Source organism: Pteropus vampyrus, unplaced genomic scaffold, assembly GCF_000151845.1.
Source record: "Pteropus vampyrus isolate Shadow unplaced genomic scaffold, Pvam_2.0 Scaffold21, whole genome shotgun sequence".
Taxonomy (NCBI): Eukaryota; Metazoa; Chordata; class Mammalia; order Chiroptera; family Pteropodidae; genus Pteropus; species Pteropus vampyrus.
The window spans coordinates 586,901-612,471 of NW_011888802.1; the positions used below are offsets into that span (position 1 = coordinate 586,901).

Genomic DNA, 25,571 nt, shown 5'->3' on the forward strand with positions numbered 1-25,571 from the left:
TGGAGGAGACAGACAAATAAAAGGTCAAGCAATTAAACGAACAAGATAATTTCAGATATTGGTAAGGACTAAGAAAACAACAATACTATAACATTAGTTGAGCATTAGCCATGGGCTCTAAGTGCATTTCAAGTTTTAATTCATTGAATCCTCACTACAATTAGGTAGGTACTACTACTGTCCCCACTCCACAGAAGACAAAAACCGAGATACAGAAAGGTTAAATATCTTCCCTCAAATCACAGAGCTAGTAAGTAAACAAAGCAGAGTTCAGTCCTAGGGAGCCTGGCTCAGGAGCTCATAATTATTCACTGTATAGCTTCACCACACCATTTTATTATTACGGTATCCCTAACAGAGCAAAGAAGTAGAAGGTGCTTTTGATTGAATGATCAGGAAACACGTCTCTGAATCTGATGACAGAGACAGTCACATAAAGATCTGGAAGCAGAACATTCTAAGCAGTGGGAAAAGGTCCAGCATGTTTTAGAAACAGAAGAAGGCCAGTATGGCTGGAGCAGGATGAGCTGGGGGAATGAGAATGAGATGAATGAGATGACAGTTTGTAGGCAAGTATAGACTAGCTTGTGAAGGATCTGAATTTTATTTCAGGAAAACAGTGGATATTGTTAGGTATAAATTTAGCTATAATTTCACTTAAACTTTATAAAAAGACAATTTCAAGTGTGGTGAAAACGAACTGGGTAGGGGAAGACGGGGCAGAGCAAAAGCAGCGAAGTTTGAATTCAGGTAATCCGTCTCCAGATCTAAGCATTTACAGTGGTCCCTCCTTATCCACGGGGGACATGTTCCAAGACCCCCAGTGGGTGCCTGAAATCACGGATAGTACTGAATCCTATATATATATATACGTTTTTTTCCCCATATATATATATACCCATGAAAAGTTTAATTTATAAATTAGGCACAGTAAGAGATTAACACTAATAATAAACTAGAAAAATTATAACAAAATACTGTAATAAAACTTATGTGAATAGCTTTAGGGTAATTACCAAGTAAAATAAGGGTTACCTGAATGCAAGCACCACCACTATACTGCCACAGATGATCTGATAAGGGAGATGGCTACTTAGTGAGTAAGGGGAGGAAAACACGTATAACATGGGTACATCGGACAAAGGGATGATTCACTTCTCGGGAAAGAAGGGGTGGGACAACGGGAGATTCCATCCTGCTACATAGAATGGTGCACAACTTAAAACTTATGAATTGTTTATTTCTGGAATTTTCCATTTAATATTTTTGGACTGCTGTTAGCCTTGGGTAACTAGAACCGTGGAAAGCAAAACTTCAGATAAGGGCGGGGAGAACTACTGTAAAGTCATTCACCACTTAATGATGGGGATATGTTTTGAGAAATGTGATGTTAGGCAGATTTCGGCCTTGTGTGAACATCAGTGTACTTACGCAAACCTAGATGATACAGCCCATCACTGTAATTGCATGTGCAATACTTTTATACAATTGACAGTGGAGTAGGTTTGTTCACACCAGCATCACCACAAACATGTGAGACCAAAGTTTTAAATTTTCTTTTATAATCTCTGACATACAGGCAGATTATTATTAAAGCTATTGGGATAGATGAGATGGCTCAGGGAACACGAATACAGCAAAAAGAGAACAAAGCCATGTCATAATCTATGAGGTCTATTCTTTCTTCTACAGAGCACTTCTTTTTCATATACTAATGAAAGGAAATACTGCTTACTGTCCAGAAGGTATTTGGAGCCTTTACCTTCCCTCAGAAGGAGCTGGGGCATGGGTGAAGACTGCTCTGAAGTGACAAGCCTTGGGGAAAAGAGCGCTGCATGCAAGGAGACATTATCAAAGCCATAGATCTTACTAAAGCCACAATAAGAACACAGAACATTCTTGAATACATACTTATAGAAAGGAAATCCATTAATCCAATTATAACCAAGTTGATATAAATGACCTATGAAGTTTGCTATTAAGGTGAGTTAGCAATTGAGTGAAAGAACAGCTGCTCTGCAAAGCCTCAAAATAGCTGGCAACATGGCGTGAACCCTGCTTCTCATGCCTAACGCAAAAACATGACACAACTAAACACAGAGAACTTGAAGAGAGGGCATGACACTTTCATATGTTCTGTGAGTCAATTTTTCATACCTCTTCAAGGGACAAATGTATCCACATTTTCTGGTACACTTAAGGAACAGTAATTGAAGCCAAGGGAATTTAAGAATGTGAAAATGCAACACGAAAGTCTACTCTTCAGCTTCTCATTCTTGTTGTTTCCTGGTTGTTACTAGTGAGAAGGGACTGGAGCTGAAGAGACCACACAGTACTCCTAATAGCACGAGCTGTTTCCTCTTGCTCAGAATGCCTTCCTCCTCAATGAAATCTCCATTCTTCAAAGGTGGGCTCAAGTCCTGCCTCTTTGACAAAGACTCTCATCACTACAACCCACCTACCATTTTCTAAACCCATACTGCTATCTCTGCTATTTGGCTTAGTATCTGTTTAATATTTAATTGTTTCCTATATTTTTGTCTCTTGCCTTCATTAGATTATGAGCTTCCTAGAGATTGGGACCATGTTTTGTTGGTTTTAATTTTTTTTTATTATAAAAATGTTCAAATATTCACAGAAGTAGAGAGAAATATATAACAAATCCCTATATACTCATCACTCACTTCCAAAAATTACCAAGATTTTGCCTCATTTCTCACATATACATATCCCTTTTTTCTTTTGTTAAAATATTCTATAGTCCATATTTTAATATGCATTTCTAAAAAAAGAAAGGACATTATCTTAAGTAACCATAATATCTAAACAAAATTAACAGTAATTCCATGGTATAATCTAATATCTAGTTCATATTCAAATTTACCTAATTACCTCAAAATGTCTTTTGACATGCTTCATTAGTAATCAATACCCACATAACATCCATACAGTTGACCCTTGAACAACATGGGGGTTAGGGGTGCTGACTCCCTGCACAGTCAAAAACCTGCAGATGTTCAATTCCCTTATATAAAATAACTTTTGACTCCCCCAAAACTTAACTACTGTCATCTCTTGGTATCCATGAAGGATTGGTTCTTTATATAAAATGGCGTGCAACAATCCATATAATCAGCTCTCCACATCCATGGACTCCCAACCGTGGATGGAAATTGCTGTTTTCCATATGTAGTTGGGTGAATCCCAGATGTGAAACCCTGGCTATACGGTGAGCCATCTGTACATTTATTGAAAAAAATCCACAATAAGTGAATCTGCGCAGTTCAAACCCATGGTGCACAACCGCACTGCATTTGGTTATGTCTTTTAGTTCTCTTTTGTTGTGGAGCAGGCCTCCCCCTCTCATTTTGCCAATGATTTCATGAAGAAACCTAGTTATTTTCTTATTGAGTGTACCACATTCTGGATTGTATGCTTGCTTCCTCATAGTTCTAGGGGCTATGTTTTTCATTCATTCACTCAACAAATATTTATTAGGAACAAATTATAAGCCAGAAAGCAGTGGCCATAACAGTGAATACAACTATAGTCCTCGATCAAACACAAGAAAGTCATAAAACAAGTAATTACGCAAAACATTATTAATAATTGTGATATGTGCTAAGAAGGTCAAGTACACAGCAGTAAGAGAAATTACAGCAAGGGAACCTAATCTATTTTAGGGATCAGGAAGAGTATTTACTTTGTAAAGTTCAAAGCACTTTACACAGTGTTAAGTAAATAAATATTCAGTATTTCTGGGTTGGCTAGGAGGGTGAGTTTTCATCAGATATCAGCCTTGTAAGCTAAAGGACATACCACTTGTTGAGTTCTGAACATCAAATCTGATTCTCTTAGTAGTCCATATTAGAAAAAATGATGGTTCCCCCAGGTGAAATATATTATTTGAGAAGAGAAAAGAAGAATTTGGGAAGTGTAGATAGACAAAGTCAAAGAAAAAGATCAAATTTCCTGACTACCAGTTTAGATATTAGGATAATAAACTTTTGATGAGGAATAGAATGAATACTATTGAAATCTAGAAGAATATGCTTAGTAGGATATGTGTCACATTGCTCAAAAGGACTTTAAGTTAAAACTGAGGAAGGAAAAGTATTCAGGTGCACTTTAAGATTGGATATAATAAAGAGTAACAGATATAACAGAAAAACAGTAACAGAAGAAATAAATGATAATCCAGATCTTCATTTAAAAAGATAATGCACTGTTTTTAAGTGGATTATGAAATATATTACTTTTGTACAATACCATCTACTTGAGACCAATGTAAATGTTTAAGCTCTCCTCTTTCCAAACATGCTAGTCTAGTTTGGGGGCACTAGCATATTTGTTTGAGTGTCCTGAAAAGAAATAAATTCTAGTGTGGACTAAATTGTGTTCTACACACCTCCACCCCACTCCACCAAATTATATGTTGAAGCCCTAACCCCCAATGCAACCATAATTAGAGATAGGGTTTTTAGGATGTAATTAAGGTTAAATGAGATCATAAGGATGAGGCCCTAATCCAACAGGATTGGTATCCTTATAAGAAGAGGAAGAGAGACCAGAGACCTCTCCCTCTATCACATTCTCTCTCTCTCTCTCTCTCTCTCTCTCTCACACACACACACACACACACACACACACATGTGAAGACATAGTAAGAAGGTGGCTGGCTGTGTCAAGCCAAAAAAAGTCCTCGCCAGAAACCAAAACTGCTGAACCTTGGTATCGGTCTTCTAGCCTTCAGAACTGTGAGAAAATAAATATCCTGTGTTTAAGCCACTCAACTAGAGTATTTTGTTATGGCACTCCAAGCTGATAAATACACCTTCCTAGTTTAAACTCTCTAGTGTTTACAATTTAAAGCTTTTCTGAAAGATTTGTAGAATATATCTGCATAACTTGAAGGATATATCAGAAACTAAGGCCATGTCTATAAAAAGCATTCCTTGACATCTAACTAGGTAGATAATAGAAAAATAATTGGTCAAGGCACTTCCTAATCAAGGGAACAAATTAGAATGAATGGTTTTTATTTGCTTGCATGTACTCTTAAACTCCTGAATTTTCATATTCTTTTCAGTATAAGTAGAAGCTCTCCTCAGGTGAACCAGATCTGGGCATTTTCAGCTGTGGTCAGCTTCTCTTTGAATCCCACTAGGGTTTGGTGATGCAGAGCAAACAAAGCTATAAATCAAATGCAATACATTTAATACTTCAATGCATTACAAAGTGATCTGAAATAGGGGTCAGTTCATATCATTTTTTTAAGTGAAAATGTCCCCTTCCCCTGAAAGGAAGAAACAAGTTAAAAATAGCAAATTCTAAATTTATAGTATGGCTGCTTATTAGAAAAGACAGAAGCCAGGCTTCTTCAGGTGAGATTCTTCAGTTACTTATCAGGCTGGAGCCGTGGATATTTAAAAACACACGTTGTGGCTGGCATTAAATCTGAAATCTTGTGGGCAATTTTTCAAGAAATAAAAGCTACAAACAAAATAGCTTTAGTTCCATTCAGCATGCTGTGGGAAATGGCTAATGGACAAGCATTATTATGACTGGCAAGGCGAGCTGCCAATAAATGAGGGAGCAGAGATTCAAAACTACCACATAACAGCAGCACTTCCTAAGCTTATTTCACTAATTTGTCAAAGTAGGACATTATCTGACGTGAAAGCAAAATGAGGTTGGAGACACACGGGAAGGAACTATTTAGAAGTAAAAGCTATGCTTCTCCTTCTGTTGGTTAGTTACCTCTGTTCTGAGTAATTATGGTTTACTTCTACCATTTCCTGATACCCCACTTGGTTTTACTGAAGGCAACATTTTGTCCTTTTCAAATGACAAGTAGAGAGCTACTTCTGGTAGGATAAATTTCCCTTGTTTGCCAATACTTGTCTTGTCTTTTTCCACTAGGAAGAGATGAAGTTTAGTGGTTGGACAGGAAGAAAGTATGGAGTTCGGATATGCCACCCCTCAGAGAGGCATGGGGGCCATATTCTCTTCCCACTTCTCATTTTTTTTCCTAGAAGAAGAAAAACCTCAAGTGCTGTATCTCATTTTTTCTCCATATTCAACTCTTAACTCTCAACTGTTTCTTATAATTTTAAACAGAATGTTAAGCGGGTCATACCTGCAATCTCTTATATTTTGGAATGGAATGAAAACTATTCCATCATAAAGAAAGAATAAAACACTTAATTGTATATAGTCCAAATCAGTCCAAAATTGAATGATTAAAGCCTTAAATTCTATTTCAGATATGCCTTGTAGTGTAATGGAATAGAGCATGGAATCTGGGGCTGGACTACCTGGGTTCAAATCCTATTTCCACTACTCACTAGCTGTGCAGATTTAGATAAATTAATCTCTCTCTATGCCTCCATTTCCTCATCTGTAAATGGAGAATAATAATAGTTCTCCATCACAGGTTGTTGTACTTGGCAAAGAGAAAACACTATATGAATGTTAACTATTATTAAGATTATTTCAGAAAACTTCTAAAGGGCATTGTTAATCTCCCTACTCTTTGTTAGTACTATTAAACAGTTATATGTAAAACCAAGTGAAAGTTTACCTGCTTTAGGTCACAAAACAATCCCCTTGCTAATCAGGGAAGGAAAAAGGATAACAATGAAATCCTCTCTTCGAAATTAGCCATAACTGCAACTAAGATTCTACCAATAACATAACTATACACTCAACTTTTAGAGGCAAGACATTTTACTTAAATCTACACACTTCAATGGAAAGAGTCAAATGAATAACACATCAATAATAGCAGCTTATTCTAAAACACTGACATAATTTGAAACATTGCTTTATGAACAAAATACATACTTCTGGGGTGATCTGTTATCAACTTCAGCCTTCAGTCGTAAATTCTCTCTCATGAGGCCACCATTTTCCAATTTTAATTTTTTATTTGCCTTAAAAAAAAGAGTTGAAAATAATTAAGCACAAGCTAAAACAAAAGTGCCTTGTAAAAATTATGACATGAGTCATCAGTATTTTTTTAGAGAGTATGAGAAAACTAAATGCTAGAGCATGACCTTCAGAAACTTAAAATCACCACTGGAATGACTTGTGAAGCTGTGAATACAACCAAGCATTTTAAATCTGTATTCCCCCACCACTCTGTAAATCTCCTGTCCAGGGAAATAAAAGGAACTATGTTAGTTAGCCTAGTATAGTCATTAAGGGACTGTACTAATGGTATTTTTTTTTCTTTTTTCACATAACTGAACGCTCTCAGCAGGGTAACATTATATCATATGCAATTATTCACAAAACTTATGCTGAGTTAATTCTTGACTTTGTGATTGATTTTTGGTTGCTACTTAAAAATAGCTTTTTAGTGATAACAAATCTAATATGATTAAACCACTTGCTTTCTTTCTCCAGAAGGCTTTCCCAAGTGCCTTGACTCATAACTTCTGAGACTCTCAAAATTGAGTTAATATCTTCTAAAAAATTCTATGGATTCTCTTTTGATTAAAAAAAAAAATTCCAAGTATGACTTTATTTTTTTAAGTGCATGGTACCTAAATATTGCCTAACAAAATATTAATTGCTAGAAAATCTACAGGCTCAATATTGATTACAGATAGCTTGAAAAGTAGTGTGCCTAATTTTTAGAGTTTTCTTAAAAGCTAACTCCTTTAAATCCCCTAGTCATTGCATTTTTGAATTCCGAAGAAATATGACTCCCTAGAGTAGAAACGAATTTCACTTACCTAGCAAAAGAAAATCTTTGTTGGACTAGAACATTAGCATTCAAAGTGAATGGGTCACAAGAACTATTGTCAACAGAAAGGTTTAAACCAAGACTTAAAAACGGATTTAAAAAATTTGACTAATGTTTTTGACTAATTTCCAGAACCTCTGACTATATTACTTGCCCACCCTCACGCAAATGCCCAAGAGAATAATAAGAGAAGCAAGGCAGAGAACATTCTTCTGGGTACAAAGCCTAACTCTCTTATATTCATGCAGGTTCCTCTTGGGCTCTGAGCACCTGTTTATCTTCATAGTTGCACAACCAACCAGGATTGTAAAGGGTTAATTCTTTAAGTGACTGATAAACACCATTACTGCCCCTCTGAAGATATAAGAAAAGTCATTTACTTCCCCATACACACAGACAATGAATTAAGCTCTCAAGCATAGCACCATAAGAGAAGGCACTTAGTAAATGCTTTTTGATGATGATGATAAGCTTAAATTAGAAACTCATTTGAGATTGCTTTTCCCCATCTCATCTGTACTGTATTGTTATATTTCAAGGTCTCTCACCAGTCCTGGGGCTGTCTAATATTCTCTTTATGGGCTGGCTAGTTCCTCAAATATCAGGAGATATTTTCAAGTTCAGGAGGATTGTGGGGGTGAGGGGTAAAGATTACAAAGGGCAGAGTTCTAGATTTCGCATCTAAGAGTAATGAAGTCTTCAGCTAACTATTTTGCATGCTCAACACTCATTCTGGCTTCGTAATTGTTTAAAACTTACTTAGTACTAAAAACATCAGAAAAAAAGTCTATTTCACTCATTCTAAGTAGTCCTTCACTCTGAATCTTTTGTAGTCCTGTATTTGATTTATAGTATGTTATTATTCTGTTCTTCACCTTCAAGTTTTGCCTCTGTAGTCCATGATTTTTAATTCATTTTTTTGCTCCAGTTTATTGTCTCTTACTATCTAATACCATCACTAGGCACCCAAAATGGGTTTATTAAATATCTCAAATAATTCTGAGGTCTCAGGGTAGCTTTGGGTATTGAATTTAACATGTGACCTTTAAAAGAGCAGAGAAAAACTGTTTTATGTGCTTTTCCTTGACATATATCCCCAACACCATTCTTATGAGACCAGAGTAGTTTTTATGTCAAGCCTCATGCTTGTATTGCCAAAAACTTAAATGAAGTCTAACAACTACAAAGGAGACCATGTAGAACTTCCTGATGGATCAAGAAGAGAAAGGGAAGTTAACAAGACATGGCAGATTGATAAATACTGCAACTTCCCAGCTCTTTCCTTTTTGTGTCCTGTTCTCTTCTTAGACAAATCAACATGCTAATGTTGGCCATCAATACCCAAAGAAACTACACATGTCCCCTAAACTTGTGACAAACGTAGCGCAATTATATCTGTAGTTTTTTTTTTTTCTCTCTCTCTGAAAGCACTAAGCTCCCTTCTTTCTCTTATCTTGGCCTTTTCTGAGCCCAAACAGCATTTATTTTATATGTGGGTATGTGAAAATGTCTTAGTATTTATACTAAGTTGCAGATTCTTCTCTGCTACTTAACCTTACTGAAGATCTGAGGGCCAGTATGTGGTGGTACTTCTTTAAAATATCATACAGAGCTCATCAATGATTTTAGGAGGCAGGATTTAGCAATTCAGTATGGTGACAGTACTTTAAGTGAATGCGCATAGGTTGAATTGGTGGTTGTGGACCTGGATACCAGAAAACCATCCCCATTCAGCACAAAAGGACTCCACTGTGAATAAACTTGAAGTCAAGCTTGGTCAACAAAGCCATACGGCACTTGATTTTAATCTCTAGTGCTGATCGCATGGATCTCATGGATCTCATCTCCTTTCCTAGATTGGAAAATACTAGGTTTGGCTTTTTTACCTATACTTTCTCTATCCTGTTGGATGGACAGAAGAATTGAAGAAAATGAACCCACTTCATAAGCTACAATATTCTTTTGTATGATATAGTCTAAAGAGGCTACTCATAGCTCGTTTCGAATTAAAAATCAGAGAATGGTACTGCTATAAAAGATATGGTCCAAGACTTTCATTTTACAGTTAGGGAAATGGACACATTTGTTTTTATGTATACAGAGCAGTCACTGACATAAGCTTAAAAAAATTAAAGTAAACCACAAAGAGGGGGAAAAAAATACATTCTTTAAATTGATGTCACTCCCCTACAAGATACAAACACATATAGAAGTACTAGAATCTCTAATTATAGTCACAAATGGAACCACCTGATATTTCCTGGCAGCTACTGACATTTAAGGAGAAAAAGATTTCCTATTGCTTAGAAATGTTCATCCAGGGATTCTGTCCTTTCCTCACAAATCATCTAATGATGAGTCAAGATAATATGGCTATTTGTACTTTTGAAGGTACTTAACAATATTACAGAATTTTAAAAATAACTTAATAGAAATTTTAAAACTATAATAGAATTTTAAAAACAACCACAACTTACTTCCTTTAACTTATCCACATCATCTTTTACTTTTTCATATATTTCATTAGCTGTTCTAAGTTTTTTCTTCCACTCTGCTACAGTTTCTGGGTCAATTTTACTTGGATTATCTACAACTGGATGTTTGTCTTCACTTTGGTTGCCCTGTGTGAAGATTAAAGGATCCAGAATAGTCTTGATCTGTGACTCCAAGCTGAGATTTTTACTTTTGAGTTCTTCCATCTCTTTCTGCAGACAATCTATTTCATCCTGAAAAGGCATTGCAAAGCCATTAGGTGGACACAGACACTAAGTACATACATATGCTTACCTGAAGCCAATAATTTAAATTTTATACTAAAAATGCTGTAGATACAGATTCTTTATGCAACAGAATAGTTTTGTAGGCAGAAAGTCACACACAGTTGACATTCTCGAAATGTATTTTGACTTTGATAATAACTGCCATTTCCACTGCTTTCATTTAAATTCAATGACAGTTTGTGGTTTAAATAAATAAAAATGTTAAACCTTTGATTCAAGATATCAGGGAAACAAAAGTCATGAATTCAACAAGGAAATAGATTCCTCAACAGAAAATTCTAAGGTATGTTTAATTTTTTTACTGAGGGAAATTAAAAATACAGTGTTGTTAAAGATGATCTATTATAGTTTTGTTTGACGTTTATATTTTTGCTTCTACATTTGAAGTAGGAGTTCAAACCCTATACCATTTCCTTCCTCTTTCCACTTCAGAATAATATCTGTAGTTAATTTTTAACTTTTCTACATTCTGATTCTTCAAATACAATCGTGACCATTCCAAGTACTAGATTTCCCCATCTGGAACTGCTTATTATCTTAAATCCAATTATTAAACATTCGGGTAAAATCCTTTTCTGTGATACCATTTTTTCATCTAAAATGGATGGATTATTTCTTCTTAAATTAAGACTGAAAAATTCTGTGGTTAGAAAATAAACTCCACGTGGCTCAATATGCCATGATCTTCTAAAAGATTAATTTGATTAGTACCTAAGTATGATAAATATTCATTAAGTATGTAAGAATACATTTTAGAATTAACACAGAAAGTACTTATTATTTTAAATTACATTACACTTCAAGTTAAATAGCATTATAAAATGAGAAAAATCACTATTTGTTTGAATTAATATATTAATAAACAAATATAAGCAGAAAAACACATATATGAATGAGCATTTATTCAGTCATTTATTTATGTCCCACTTTATTAAAAAAAATTTTGAGCCAGCTGAAGTAACTTTCACTTATATAGTTTAACTTAAAGATATTTTGTACCAAAAGAAGAGAATAACAATATCCCCACCCCCCACTTTAGTAAACATAAAATGACAATCTGGCTTAATGTTTACTATTCAAAAGTATATCTATTCCATTAGCATGAAGCTAATTTGGAAAAATTTCATCACCATATCAAATCACCTTCACAGAAAGAAAACTACTGCATGATCTCACTTATACATGGAAGCTTAAAAAGTCAAATACATAGAAGCAGAGAGTTAAACAGTGGTTACTAGGGGCAGGGAGGTGGTCGGGAAGTGAGGAAGTAGGAGAAGTGGAGAGATGGGTCAAAGGTTAAAATATTGTTATTATGTAGGATAAATAAATTTAGGGATCTAATATACAACATGATAACTACAGTTGGTAATACTGTATCGTATACTGGAAATTTGCTGAGATTTAAGATGCTCTCACCATACACACATAAAAAAGTAACTATGTGAGGAGGTGGACATGACACGTTAATTAGCTTGACCGAAGGAATCATTTCATTATGTACGTGTACATAGAAACATCGAGTTGTACACCTTAAATATATACAATTTTTTCAATTTAAAAAGTTTTACATGCAAAAAAACAATTAGGAAATACCATATTTCACTCGAAAAATCTCTTTGCTGGTAGTTGACAGAGGCATATTCACTTTTAGAACCAATGAAGCTTATAATTATTGGTGAATTTACAGGCAGAAACAAAAGCAGACTGAGGACTGTAGTCACTATTTACCAGAGCATTCATAATACCTTGCGGGGGTTGGAAGACTGATTTTCACAAGATGGTTTCTTTTATCTCCCAATTTCCTGAGGGAGTAAACACTTACAAAATGATGTGTCTGTTGAGGACAAATTTTAAATTAAAAGAAAGAAAAAAAGAAAATGCTTCCATCTGTTCCTTTCCTCTATTTGAAATAGGAAAGGGAAAAAGAAAAAAGTACTTACCAAATAGGTATTTTTAAATTGTCATTAAATTAAGATTTCATTGGATGTGTGCTCTAAGAAGTCCATGGACTGAGATAGCTCAGTTTCACCTTGAATTCAGTGCTGTCATCATTTTAAATTTTAATTATTATTTACCTCATATTCTTTGTGGAGTAACTCAAGTCTAGTTTTCCGAAGGTGCTTACGAACTGTATGGCTTAGCATAGGTTCGCTTTCACTGGTCCCTCCTACAGGAAAAAAAACACAAAACCTAACTTTTCATTCTGATTTGGGCAGAATGAAAATAAAAATGAATCCTTTTCTTATTGTTTTATATAGTTCTCCAGCTAAATTTCTACTTATATATATACTTGGGGTTGCCATCTTGGCCTTTTCTCTATCTCAACCCTGAGAAAAGATAAATATCAAGTAACAAAGAAATATCTTCTGTAAAATATCATGTTGAGTTTACTTACCTATGTATCTTACTATAGTAAACTCAAGGCAAATGCTATATTTTATTAATTATCATATTTGGATTCAAATTTTGAATGCCAAAGAATTGTTAAATAATGATAAAAACTTATTAACTAATGTTACCCCAATAAATTTAATTTAAAAAGTACCATCATATATTATACAGAAGCACTATAATAAAATATATAAGACTATAATATCTCTATATCTTTCAACTTTTGTATGTTATAGACAAAAAAAAAACAGAAGAAATAACTTTAGGAGAACAAAAATAAGACAAAACCCATTATTATATATATTAACCAATAAATTATATAAATATGGTTAACATTATCTATATTTCATATATTTGATAATCACCAAATATATATTATCTATAAATCATAATACATAATATATACATTCTGATATATATTATTACAGCCAATGTATTTATTCAAACATACCTAGTTCCTGGTAACACTAAACAGATTAATGTGTCTTTTCACTGATTCTAACAACTCAGTTATAGTGGATTATAAATCACAGAATTATTATCTGCTAGTAATGACTCATCAAATATACTAAAAACAATTTTTCCTGAAAGCTCTTCACTTATGCTGTGGTTACTTTCTTTATACTTCTTAGCATCATGATAATAGCAAAGGCATTTTACAGATGTTCTTTTTCAGGATGTACTATCCAAATGCAAGGATAGATGAACTATTTTACTTGAAAGAATTTATGAAGTATCACTTAGATATAAATGAATGAAAGAAGGAGTAGGGATGTGACTAGAAGCTGGGGGAAAACATTCCAATTATTTTAATGATCTAATCTCATGTTTTGCAAAAGACTTGACTCAGTGAAATACAGTACGGGCAAAAATCTAAAGGCAGAGAGATTAACACTGCAGTATGCAGCAAGCAGAGAAGTCCTCTAACAGACTTCATCCAGTACTCAAGAAAGAAACTAAGAGTCATCTCTGATTCCTCCTTCAGATCTCTTAGTTCCAAAGTTCTTTTTATTCTAGCATTTATTTTCCTTTCCATTTCCAGTGTGAAAATCTTACTTAAGTCCATTTTCCCTAATTTGGAACCATTACAATGACTCCTTAAGTTTTCTGAAAGGTGTTTTCTATACATAGCTAATGACAGATTTACTTTCAATTTTTCCTAAAGCAAAAACAACAACAAAATCATTTCAATTTTTACAGTCTAAGAAAAATAACTTATATGAGCACAGAACAAAAACCTAACACCCAAAAAGATCTTTAAATGTTTTATTTTTCAAGGATCTTTTAAAGTCTTAACCCCCTCTTACCTGTACTGGTATGGCACTGAATGTTCTTTTTTACCCTTCATCTAGACTCATATTCTCTCTCACCAAGGCAAGAGCCTCCTACCTGACCTACTCACATTCTGTCTTTCCCCTACAGCCTAACCAAATATCATCGCCTGAGTAATATTCTTCAAGCATATTCTGGATCTTGCCATTTCTTTGCTCAAAACCATCATGCCTACCTCACCATTCTTTTCATCCACAGAGCAAGTCCCAGATTTTATTTGTCACTGAAGATTCTCTGTACTAAAGTCTCAATTAACTTTTCAGTCTCATTTCAGTAGTCAGACCCATACTAGACTACTGATCATTTCCAAAAACAAGCTTTGTGTTTTCCTACCTCTAAACTTTAGTTCATGGTATTCCCGCTGCATAAAATACCTTCCTTAATCATTACCGAAATTTTACCCATCCTTAAATCTCCATCTTAAAGGTCACCTATTCATAAAGCCTTTCTTGACATTTCTAGCTCAACTTTCTTGCTTGAATTTTGTGGGCCTTTTCTTGGCCTTTAGCGTCTGCTGCTTTAAACTATTAATATTTTGGTCCACATGCACCTCTACCAAAATGTAAGCTGCTTTAAACTATTAATATTTTGATCTACATGCACCTCTACCAAACTGTAAGATTTCTCATAGTGCCTTGTGCTCCTCAGTTGTTCTACTTATAGATTATACAAATGACCAATCCATCCAGTATGAAATTGGCAAAACATCATTGAAAGTCATCTATTTTGGTTTTCCTCCAAATATGCACTACTTAGAGATTATTTCAAATCTATTTCTATGTGTTTATAAAATAGGCCCTTACCGATAATCTCTTTGCAAGGATTTTCAGGAGTGATGGGGACTCTGCAAGCTGGACACTGGCTATTATTCTTCAACCATAAATCGATACAAACTGAACAAAATACATGGTTGTTGATGCATATGACAGGCTGGCGCACCTTTGAAAAAAGAAACATTACTTTTAGTACAGGGCAACAGTCATAACTAGAATCCCAACAGGTTTAGTTAAGAGCAAGCAAACAAATTGCTTTTCTAGAACAGAGTAAGTGTAGACATAGGGTAGATGTTTTTGCCACCACAGTTTCTTAACTATTTTTAACAGAGATACTAGCTGAGATATCTGGTCATAGAGACTGAAACTTTTGACATATCATGTTTTTATTTTGTTCCAAACCACATTCATGGCCCAAAAGAAAGTGCATTTTGTTCCACTAAGGCTGAGACAATTTTCCTTCAACTATTCTATTTCAGAATTATGAAATGAGAATTAGAAGGCTCTTTAAAGATCATTTAGTCCAAACACCTATCTCATGCTTGAATCCTTCCCTCAATTCATTCTACTATATTACAGAGCAACAGTAACCAACAGTTAAAGCATACGCATCTTACTAGAAAGTCCCCTAAACCAGAGGCCTGAAAGCTAAAACAACTCTAAGAGTCCCACTCTCAAGTGGTATATAATTAAAGAGCAAACAACACTGAAATAAATATTAACATACACCAAATACACTCCATTTAAACAAGTACAAACAATAATACTTTACACTTATAGAGTCATATTTTACAAAGGACCTTTACATGCATTTTATCTTCTTTGTGTGTTTTTTTGTGTGTCTATTTTTAAATAACACTGCGAGGTAAACAGAGTGAATATACTTTACAAATAAGGAAACCAAGGTGAGAAAAACTTAGATGGCTTCCTCAGGGTTAATTAGGTGTTTTGACTGTTTAGTTGTTTTATCAGATGGAAAATAAAAAAAGAATTTGCTTTAGTTTTATAACTGATATGATACTTTGGTTGTTTACATATTTATTATCTATCTCCCCAGAAGGAAAATAGGAGAGAAGTTGCTTTAGTTTTCTACCTGGTATTATATGTTTGTTTACATATTAATTGTCTATCTCCCCCATTAAAATGGAAGGTCCAAGAATGAAAGAAGCTCCTCAGTTTCATTCATCCCTAAATCCTTGGTGCCTAGAAGACAGCTTAGTGTACAACAGGTACCTATTCAGTAAAGGTTTGCTGAATGAAGTAATTGCTATTAAGACAGTATTTAATATTCAATTAGTTGGGGGAACTCTACAGAGGGAATAATTACTTAATATTCTTCAAACAGCGCAAATTTAACAGTAAAAATAAAACCAAGAAAGAAATGCTTAGGCTTTCACTTGATTTACATGGTAATTTTACTGTGGGACTCAAAACATTTGGTGGCCATTTTCAATGTTTTTCTCCCTTAATAATAACCACAATGCTACTGTAGAATGCTTCTGACCTAGGGACCAGAAGATCAAGGGAAAGCAGAGAAAGCAAAAGGAGAAAGAAGAGACAAACCACTACACACCACTTTGCTCAGAGAAAACACGTGTGCAGCCCTATGTCCACCTCAGTATGTGAAAACTCAGAATATGAGTAGTCAGTCACCAATTTTAAAGGGGTCCCTACCCTCAAAGAAATCACAGACCTATGGCGATCCATATCAGGCAGGTAATCAGTTGAAGACTCACTACGAAGTACTCTCCAGTCTTAGTCTGGCTTTCCAAACACATAGATGCTCCCTTGATTAAGAAGACTAGCATAAGAAAGCTAAACAGAGAAGATAATTCAGCACAGATTTAAACTTCCTCTTGTAGAAAGCAATTTTAATTCATTCAGTTCAACTGATTTGATAGGACTAATTAAAATAAACAAATAAACAAAAGTAAGACCATAAAGCACAGCTTCTCAAACTCTTCTTCTTCCAAAGGACTCCTACCAACAGCCAGGAGTGAATGCTTATCTGGGAGTACAATATTGTGATTTATAAGAAATATATGTATTTGATAATTCAGATGACCTAAATATATTCTCCAGATATATTTGATCCACAGCTCCTGGCTCACAGCTCTCAAACTCCATGGAATTTTCTAAGTGATGGGAGCAACAATGGTGTCTCTTATGTTAATGAGGGGACTTTGGGATCTCACCCAAGGTGGGGGCTGGGTGCCAGGAGGAGCTAACTTTGTGGTTAGAGGATTGGAACTTTCAGTCCTACCCCCTGATTTCCAGGGCAGGGAGAGGGCTTGAGGTTGAATCAACTGCCAATGGCCAGTGAGTTAGTCAATCATGACTAGTAATGAAACCTCTTTTTCAGAGAACTTCCACATTGGAGAATGAGAATGCTTCAAAGGGCCACTGTGCCAGGTCTCAAGCTCCAAGAAGACAGACGCTCTTTTGTTTGAGTCCTTCCCTATGTATCTCTTCATCTGGCTGTTGATTCATGTCCTTTACTATCCCCTGTAATAAATTGGTAAACTAGTGGGTAAATGGGTTTTCTTCAGTTCTGTAAGCTGTTCTAGCAAACCAATTGACCCCTGAGGAGGGAATTGTGGGAACCTCTGATTTACAGTCAATCAGAAGGACTGTTAATAATAACAAAAGAATTGCTAATATCATTAAAGGAGAAAAACATTATTATTAAAGGAGGAACAACCTGGGCTTGGGACTGGCTTCTGAAAAAGTGGAAGGCGGTTGTGGGCCTAAGCTCTTTACCTGTGGAATCTGATTCTATCTCTCGGTAGATAGTGCCAGAATTCAGTTGATTTTTGGACACCCTACTGGCTTCTGAGAATTGCTTGCTGGTGGGGGCAGCCTCCATACACTAGATGCAACTAGCTCCAGGAACTCTTTCAGGGAGGCATTCCTCATCAGTCTCAAGAGGCAGACAAGCTTGGATTTTCTTTGCAGGTTCTGTTTTTTCCTAAAAATTCATTTGATTTGGAAGTCTAGACCATAATCTATTCACGTATGTTTTAATTTAATCTTTAAGTCATGAAATGTTTTAAGAACAAAAAAGTCTCAAACTAAGTATCAGGAAGATACTTGAACAACTTAGTGGTTGGTGCTAATATTAACTAAGGTGAGAAAGACAAGAGTAAGAGAAGGTCTAGCACATGGTAGAAATCAAGAATTCCGTTTGGGCCATGTTAAATTTTTAATGCCAAACTGACTTTTAAGTGGACAAGGGAAGGTCTGAGAATCGCTGGCATAAAAAAAAAAAAATGATGCCACTTAAATCCACAGGACCTGAAGAAAGCCTCTGCATGGGCAGAACAGCTGGAGACAAGGCATTCCAGCAAGCAGAGGAAGAGGAGGAGCGATCAGCTAAAGGCGCTGAGAAGGAGGGGCCCATGTTGGAAGACAGGAGTACGGTCTCACAGACGTCAAGAGAACAAAATTTTTCAAGAGGGAGACAGTGGCCAAATATGTCACATATTAGGGAGAGACTGTGTTTGATCTGGCCAGAGAAGTAACTATGGGATTTAACTGCATGGAAGTCAGTGTGATCTGTTACTGACAAGAATTGTTTCAGTAAATGGTGGGGATGGAAAGTTGATTGGAGGCTGAAAGACAAGAAGGTTGAAGAAGTGAAAAGAGATAATACAGACAATTCTTTCATGTTTTGCTGTATAGGAAAGAACATAAAAATGAGGCCATGGTAAGGAACGGCAATGGCAAAAAGAGGCTATTTATGGTGGAGGAAGAAAGGAGAGGGATTAGAGCCACAGCGAGCAAAGCTCCTAAGAAGTCAAGAGGGGAATGAGCTATAAAGCACAAGGGAGAAATTCTGGCTTATGTAGGAGTTAGGCTGTATCTTCTATTATAACAGGACGGAAGGCTGAGGGTATGAGAACTAACACAAAGGAGATGGAAGATCTGTTGATGGAAAGATTAGAGAACTCATGTTGCAACTGTTCCAACAGCCTATGTTTTGTCATTAAATATGATGAGGTTACCAGCTGAAAGTGAGAAGCCGAGACAGACATCAACTTGAAAAAATAGGAAAATAAAGTACTTATTTTGAAAAGTGAGAAAGTAAATGTACTAGGCACATGTAGCAGGATTGCCTAACACTGCTGAGTTCCTAGTCGAGGTCTGTGGTTTTGACAATAAAGTAAGACCAATTAACACAGGTGTGTAATTTTCCTACCAACTTTTAGCTGCTCAGGTTCAGACAGGAAGTAAATTAGTTGGGTTTACTCAGAGTTAGAGTTTTGCCAAAGAGGAAGAGTGAGACAAAGGAATGATGATAATAAATGACCATGGCTAATAAGAGAAATGAGTACTTGAATGGTAATGACAGTGAAAAAAATGAGTCATAGAGTGGGTCTGGGTAAGGCTGACATATTTCTGGAGAGCAGGTATGATGGGAAGAGGATCACAGACTGATATGCTTAGTCAAAATACTGGAGGTGGTACAGCTGCTCTCTCTAATGTTTTGTCCTTGGCCATCTTATGTGACATAGTTCTATTTCTCTCTTAACCTCTCATGTATCACATGGTGTTAACATCTTTTCTATGGTGACAGCTCCTGAAAATCCTCCGTAACTATAAGTGTGAAAGCTTAGGCATCAAGAGATAAACCAGGGGCCAGCTCCAGCTCCGCCACTTATTGAGCTGTTTGACTGAGTTGAGCCCTTTAGTTATAAGGGGCATCACTTTCCACCTCTGAGAATTGCAGTTTAACCTAGTATACTTTTCATTCAGGTGTTAGGATTTAATAGTGTAAAGATGTAAGCAAAGACTTTCACATAACAACTCTTCAATCAACAAAAGAAAGAAAAGGTAACAATATTACTATATTCAGCTCAGGAACCAATTTCCTGTAAAGATCTCGCAGCTGCCTCAACCATAACATGTCCAAAACCAAACTTGGCCTCCTCCACATATTCGCTCCTCCTCCTACACTCCCTCTTGGCTAAGTTACCGGCACCACCACCTCTTCAGCACTTGGGCTCTATAGAATACTCAGAGCTGTCTGAGACTCACCCTTAAAACTTTTCCTCACCATCTAACCTGTCACCAAATCTCGCTATCATTTATTGAGACTAAGCCAGAGATTTTAAGATATACCAATATTTTCTGTACCATTAAGTAAAATGAATGAAAAATGCTGCAATTACAACTATAAGATGCCATCACTTATAAGATGCAACCAGATTTCAGAGATGTTATAACATGGAAAAAAAGTACATCCCCGAATAGTTGATATATGGCAAAGCTACCTCTAAATGTTCTTTTACCTATCAGCTATCCCTTCTTTTTCATCGTCACTTCAATAATGAGTTCAGGTTCTCATTCTTTTACTCCTAATCTACTGTAATCACCCCCCCCCCCAAACTTCCTTGCTTCCAAATGTTCACTTCTGGCCACCTTTCGTATTGATGACAGAGCTACCTTCCTAAAAAATAGATTAGCAGCTTTTACTGCTCTTCTGCAAAACAGCAATGGTTTTCCTTGCTCATTGTTTTAAGTGCAGCAATCAAAGAGCAACATAATCTTGTTCTTAAACAGCCTTTTCCCTTAATCTGCTATTTCAATACTTGACATAACCTACAGTAACCATGCATATTCATTTTAGTGAATACTTGATGTTCACCAAAAAGAATATGAATAGGTAAGGCTCCCTGTTTATTTTGCTCTTGTTTCTTAGCTTGATTTGTCCTGTTGGCCTCCAGTTTCCCTAATCGAAATAAAATCCCTTATACCTTTCAAGATGAAAACCAAATACTATCTCCTCCATAAGGCCTTCATTAATCCTTTTTTAAAGTGACTGGGTCTTTGATCCTACGGGTACTCCTTAGGCTTAATTTAATGTTCACTATTTTCTGTGTGTGCTGTACTTAGAAAATAGTTTATACACTGCCTTCCCTATTAGATTCCAGGCTCCTTGGGGGCAGCAGCTATATCCTACTCATCTTTGTATGCACCTACAGCACCTGACACAATGCCTTGCACACTCTGACATTAATAAAAGTGAATTCTGATATATTAAAATGAAAGGCTGAGATAATGCTTCTAAAGGTGTTTCAAGAAGCAAAAGGTCAATGGCCAGTGCAAAAGAGTGAAAAAGCAAAACTTTAACCTTTCCATTTAATCTGTCAAAACGATAAAGAACAACCACATGCAGACTACTCGAATCTAAGAGCCATTAGCAATGCCGCATACAGCAAAATGATTTTCACTGTTCAATATCCAATATTGTCACTGTCATTGTGTTGGATTTTTGAAATGGTTGACCAATTCATTTCTTTGGACCAAGTAGTTATCAAATGATGATTTCTAGGTTTAAATTTAGGAGAATAGAAACCTATAAAAGAGAAAGAACTATTATACCAATTTATAGTACTCGTTATTTATTTGACTGTAAGCTACAGGGGCAAAATATAAAGAATCTAGCCTTCCCTCAATTGCTGTCCACCCATACTCTTCTACTCAGATCTTGCTATATACAACATCAAAACACACACAATTTTCTTTAATAAGATCTTCCCAAGATATTGAAATAGTTGTAATTTGCCTATGTTATGAGACTTTATAGCTAATTTAACTTCAAATGAGATCTGTGGCAATAAAACAGTACTCGTATAAAATAAAAATGCAAGATGACGATGGCAAGGGTAAGTGACAAGTACAATTCCAAACTCATCTGGAGAAAGCATGTTAAAGTGATATCCTAGGGTAATGCCCCCTGAAGCTAGTAAGGAGGAGAAGAGAAAGCAAGTGTAAAAGTGGCCTCTCCTCACTGGAATGAGCCTGAGGGGAGCAGTCCTAGGTGCAGAAAGATTAATCCTATAACCTGTAATTCTTTGTCCTTTCATAAAACTGTGGGCCACATTTGGCTGTCACTCGTGGCAAAACACAAATACAGTTAATAAAAGTATTACATGCAACAACAATTTGGTTTCACAGCTTGAATCCTAACTGAAGAGATAAATACCTGGAATTATCTAGAGATAACCTGGTCTGTAGCATTCTGGTGGCAGTACCAAAATGCCACTTAACAGATATCCTGGGCTAGATCATTCCTTTATTTCTGCTGGCCCACTAGTCCAAGGCATGGGGTAAAAATTAAGGAGAAACAGACGAGAAAATGTTATACATAAATCATCCCACAAGACCTGTACCTAACTTCCTCAGGCCACACCAGAGCTCTTTCTTACAACATTGGCAAGGTTGCTAAACATTAATGGGCAGAAAATTCACCTTTAAGACTGAAGTAGAATAGAGGTAGTAAATGCCAAATGCCTAATTTCCAATTTTAAGTACAACATTTGTATTCAAAAGACAAAGCACTGACTCTGTGCATACTTACACTATCACCACTTCTTTCCTCTCTATTCTTCCCCACCTCTATCAGTATCTATATCCTCTTCAGGTTCAATGTCTCCTCCACAGCCTCTCTTTTAATGCAATACATACCCCCACCCCCCGCCCCCACCGCCCCATGGTGACCCTCCAGAAATAAAGGCCCCTAACTCTGTTGAACAGTCAAAAGAGAAGATTGCTGATGGTGAGATTTTGGGGACAATGGTGATGGCAGCACAAGAATCATTATCACAAGAATCATAGAGGGCTAGATGCTGTATGTCAGGGAAGTGGAAGTGACATCGGGTCCTGTTCCAGGCCATGCTATCTCCAGTAACCCACAAATAGAAGTGTATGTTGGAGGGTGAGTATCACAAGCAGATCAGATTTGCTTCAACTATACAAAAAACAACAGTCATATGGAACCAATTAAAACCCCTAGATGTACTGTGGCATTTTGACAGATTAAATGGAAAGGTTAAAGTTTTGCTTTTTCACTCTTTTGCACTGGCCATTGACCTTTTGCTTCTTGAAACACCTTCCAGAACAAACAGGTCCCACTCTGCTGGTAATGCAAATCTTCATCTAGTCAGGGTACCAGCCTCACAAAGCAACTGGGAAGAACAATTACTAGAAAAGGCTGATTTCCTCAGTTTGAGGGCCTGCCTCGATGCCATAGTAAAGTTAGTATTTATTGAATATTATTATGTGCCAGACTTCACGTTAAACACTGCATATGAATTAATTCATTTATTCCTCCCCAAAACACAAGGATGGATATTGATACTATTACCATTCCCATTTTACAGATAAGGAAAATTTTCTGAGATTAAGTAATATGTCCTATGTAAGGTCATATAACTAGTAAGTAGAAGAGCCTAGATTAGAATTCATGCAGTCTGAACATAGAACTCAGGCCCTCAACCACCATACCTTTCTGCTTCTGTAAAAATGCCTGTTTACAAATTATTATCTTTTATTATCAGATTTAATTTTAGAAAACAGCTAATACCGGGAGGCGGAAGGACACCAAAAGTTTCTGCTGTCACAGATGAACTCAAGTTGAGTTTTCAGGAAGTAATCTACTAAAGACAAAAGGTTGCAATTGAGGTTCCAATGCTAGTGACTCTAAGCCTTAATCATCTTACTTTAAAAAATGAGGAAATCAGTCCTCACTATCTCATAGCACTAGTGAGAGGAGTAAATGAAATAATTAAATGCATATGAAAGCATTCTGTAATCCTCAAATCTCTATATTCTATTAGGTATCATTTTTGTTAATCATAAAAAGGATAGAGGTATGGAAAATCAACCAAGATGAACACATTTTCAACACAATTGAAAAAGATGGCCTATTAACTAATGGGAACTAGATATAAACATGTACAACTAAGACCAAGTGAAAATTATTTCCCAAGGACATTTTTATCAGCCTTTAAGGCTACTGTTGGAGGAAATTCACTCAGAACTTAACACATACTTGTGGGAACTTCATGTCAAGGGCCAAATATAGATTGTAGCAAATAGATACATCAGCTCCTCCCTCCAGCCATGTACACAGGCAATGGTAGCAAATGCCAGCTCAAATACCATCCTCCACCAGACCACCCTTGATCTCTCCAGTCAGAACTGATCAAGCCATTCCCTGTACACTCTCACAGCACATTTTCTTGGCATTTCATTCTGACTGGTATCAAGAATTATTAGTTGCTTCCAAACCTGACTTCCTACTACTTCTTGAACTCAGTAAATTCACACAGAACCCCAAACACCTAAGGCAGTTGATTGTATTGGCTGGCACTCAAAATATTTCTCTATGAAGTTTGTATTTCTCAATTCTAAGCCGACAGCTGTAAGCTAAGTCTGCACTTGGGGTAAACACACAGACACACCACCAACGGAAAAAAAAAATCAGGATGGAGAAAAAATCAGGTCGTTCACAGTATCTTCTCCCTTCTTGATGTACATAGTTAAGAAATGCTCTTTTATAAACTGAATGGGAGGCACAAGCAGAAAGGAATCGGAGAAGACTGTATCAAAACATTCAAAACTCCGTTTCCAATTCAGAACTACATTCTCTACCTAGTATCACAAAATACTTTAGGCACCTCTTGCATCACAATGAAAGGGTATTCTATCTCGTGACTGATCTGTTCTCGGAATTTAAGACCATACCTCTCATTCTAAACTCCATTCAGAGACACGTGTTATATACTTTTCAAATTCTGAATCCAGAGCAAAGGCCACTCAAGGCCAGGTTAAGCAAGGAGAAGGATCCTGGACGTAGAAGACTCCCCACCTAGCACTGCAGGCCCAAGAACATGAACATCTAATTGTGTAGGGTAGGAAAGAACCTTAGGTGAGGTCTCCAGGAAATGTGCTTTAATGGGCTTCACTACACGCCATACGGGTTTGCACAGAAGAGTAAAATCTTGTTGCGATTCGTTTCTAACGAGGCCTCCTTCGATGTCGGCGTTGGCCGGGTGAGGCCGCCGGCGGTAGCAAAGCCGTATCGCCGCCCTTCCTTCAAACCCCAGGCCATTGTCATCCCCCTCGGAAAGGCGCACAGATCAACCCTTTTATCATCGCGCCCTCCCTCGGTCCCCAGGACACGGGCTCCCATCGCCTGCGAATACGGCTTAGCATCTTCACCCATCTCGGCGCCTTACGCCCGGTCCCCGCTACACACGGAGACCGCCCTCGGCTCCGGCGAGTGACTTCATACCCGATCCCGTTTCGTAGCTGTGCCTGGAATCACCCATTACCTTCCCCAAGCAAATGTGGCACGTGATGGGCAGAGTGAGCGACAATGTAACGTTCTGCACAGTCTGAGCCATGGCAGCGTTCAGAATCCCGCCAACACGGAAGTCCCGCCGACCGCGGATCCTTGCTGCGACTGGGACAGCGCGAGGCCGGCTACGGCAGCCCAGCAGGGCCATAGCCCGCCAGGAGAGGAAACGAAAACGCGCTCTTGAAACGCGCGGTCGCCACGGTTTTTCTCTTTCTTCTTTCCTTAAATTTGGAAAAAAACTTTCCCCTGGTCAGAAGCTGCAAGATTCCTGGGAATGAGAGGGAAGACGATTTAGTACAGGCATTGAGGATCTTGAAAGTTTAAATGAAAGCGTAGTAGTGGTGAGAGGAGAGAAAATAAAGACGATTTTAAATCCCCAAGTCTTTCCCGAAGAG

At 36.7% G+C, this 25,571-nt stretch overlaps 1 protein-coding gene across 2 annotated transcripts in view; it reads right to left on the reverse strand.

Moving 5' to 3' along the window:
* RNF219 (ring finger protein 219) overlaps nt 1–25,286 on the reverse strand; it is a 37,653-nt gene extending 12,367 nt beyond the window's left edge. The window contains exons 1-5 of one of the 2 annotated variants that reach the window (XM_011355465.2): nt 25,151–25,286; nt 15,060–15,195; nt 12,609–12,700; nt 10,231–10,479; nt 6,847–6,935 (exon numbers count right to left, since the gene is read on the reverse strand). In XM_011355465.2, the coding sequence (XP_011353767.1) occupies nt 6,847–6,935; nt 10,231–10,479; nt 12,609–12,700; nt 15,060–15,195; nt 25,151–25,222 (638 nt within the window). In that variant the 5' untranslated portion in view covers nt 25,223–25,286. Of the gene's footprint in view, nt 1–6,846; nt 6,936–10,230; nt 10,480–12,608; nt 12,701–15,059; nt 15,196–25,110 lie in introns of both variants that reach the window. The other variant, XM_011355467.2, reaches the window with a different exon arrangement.
* Nucleotides 25,287–25,571: the final 285 nt, after the last annotated feature.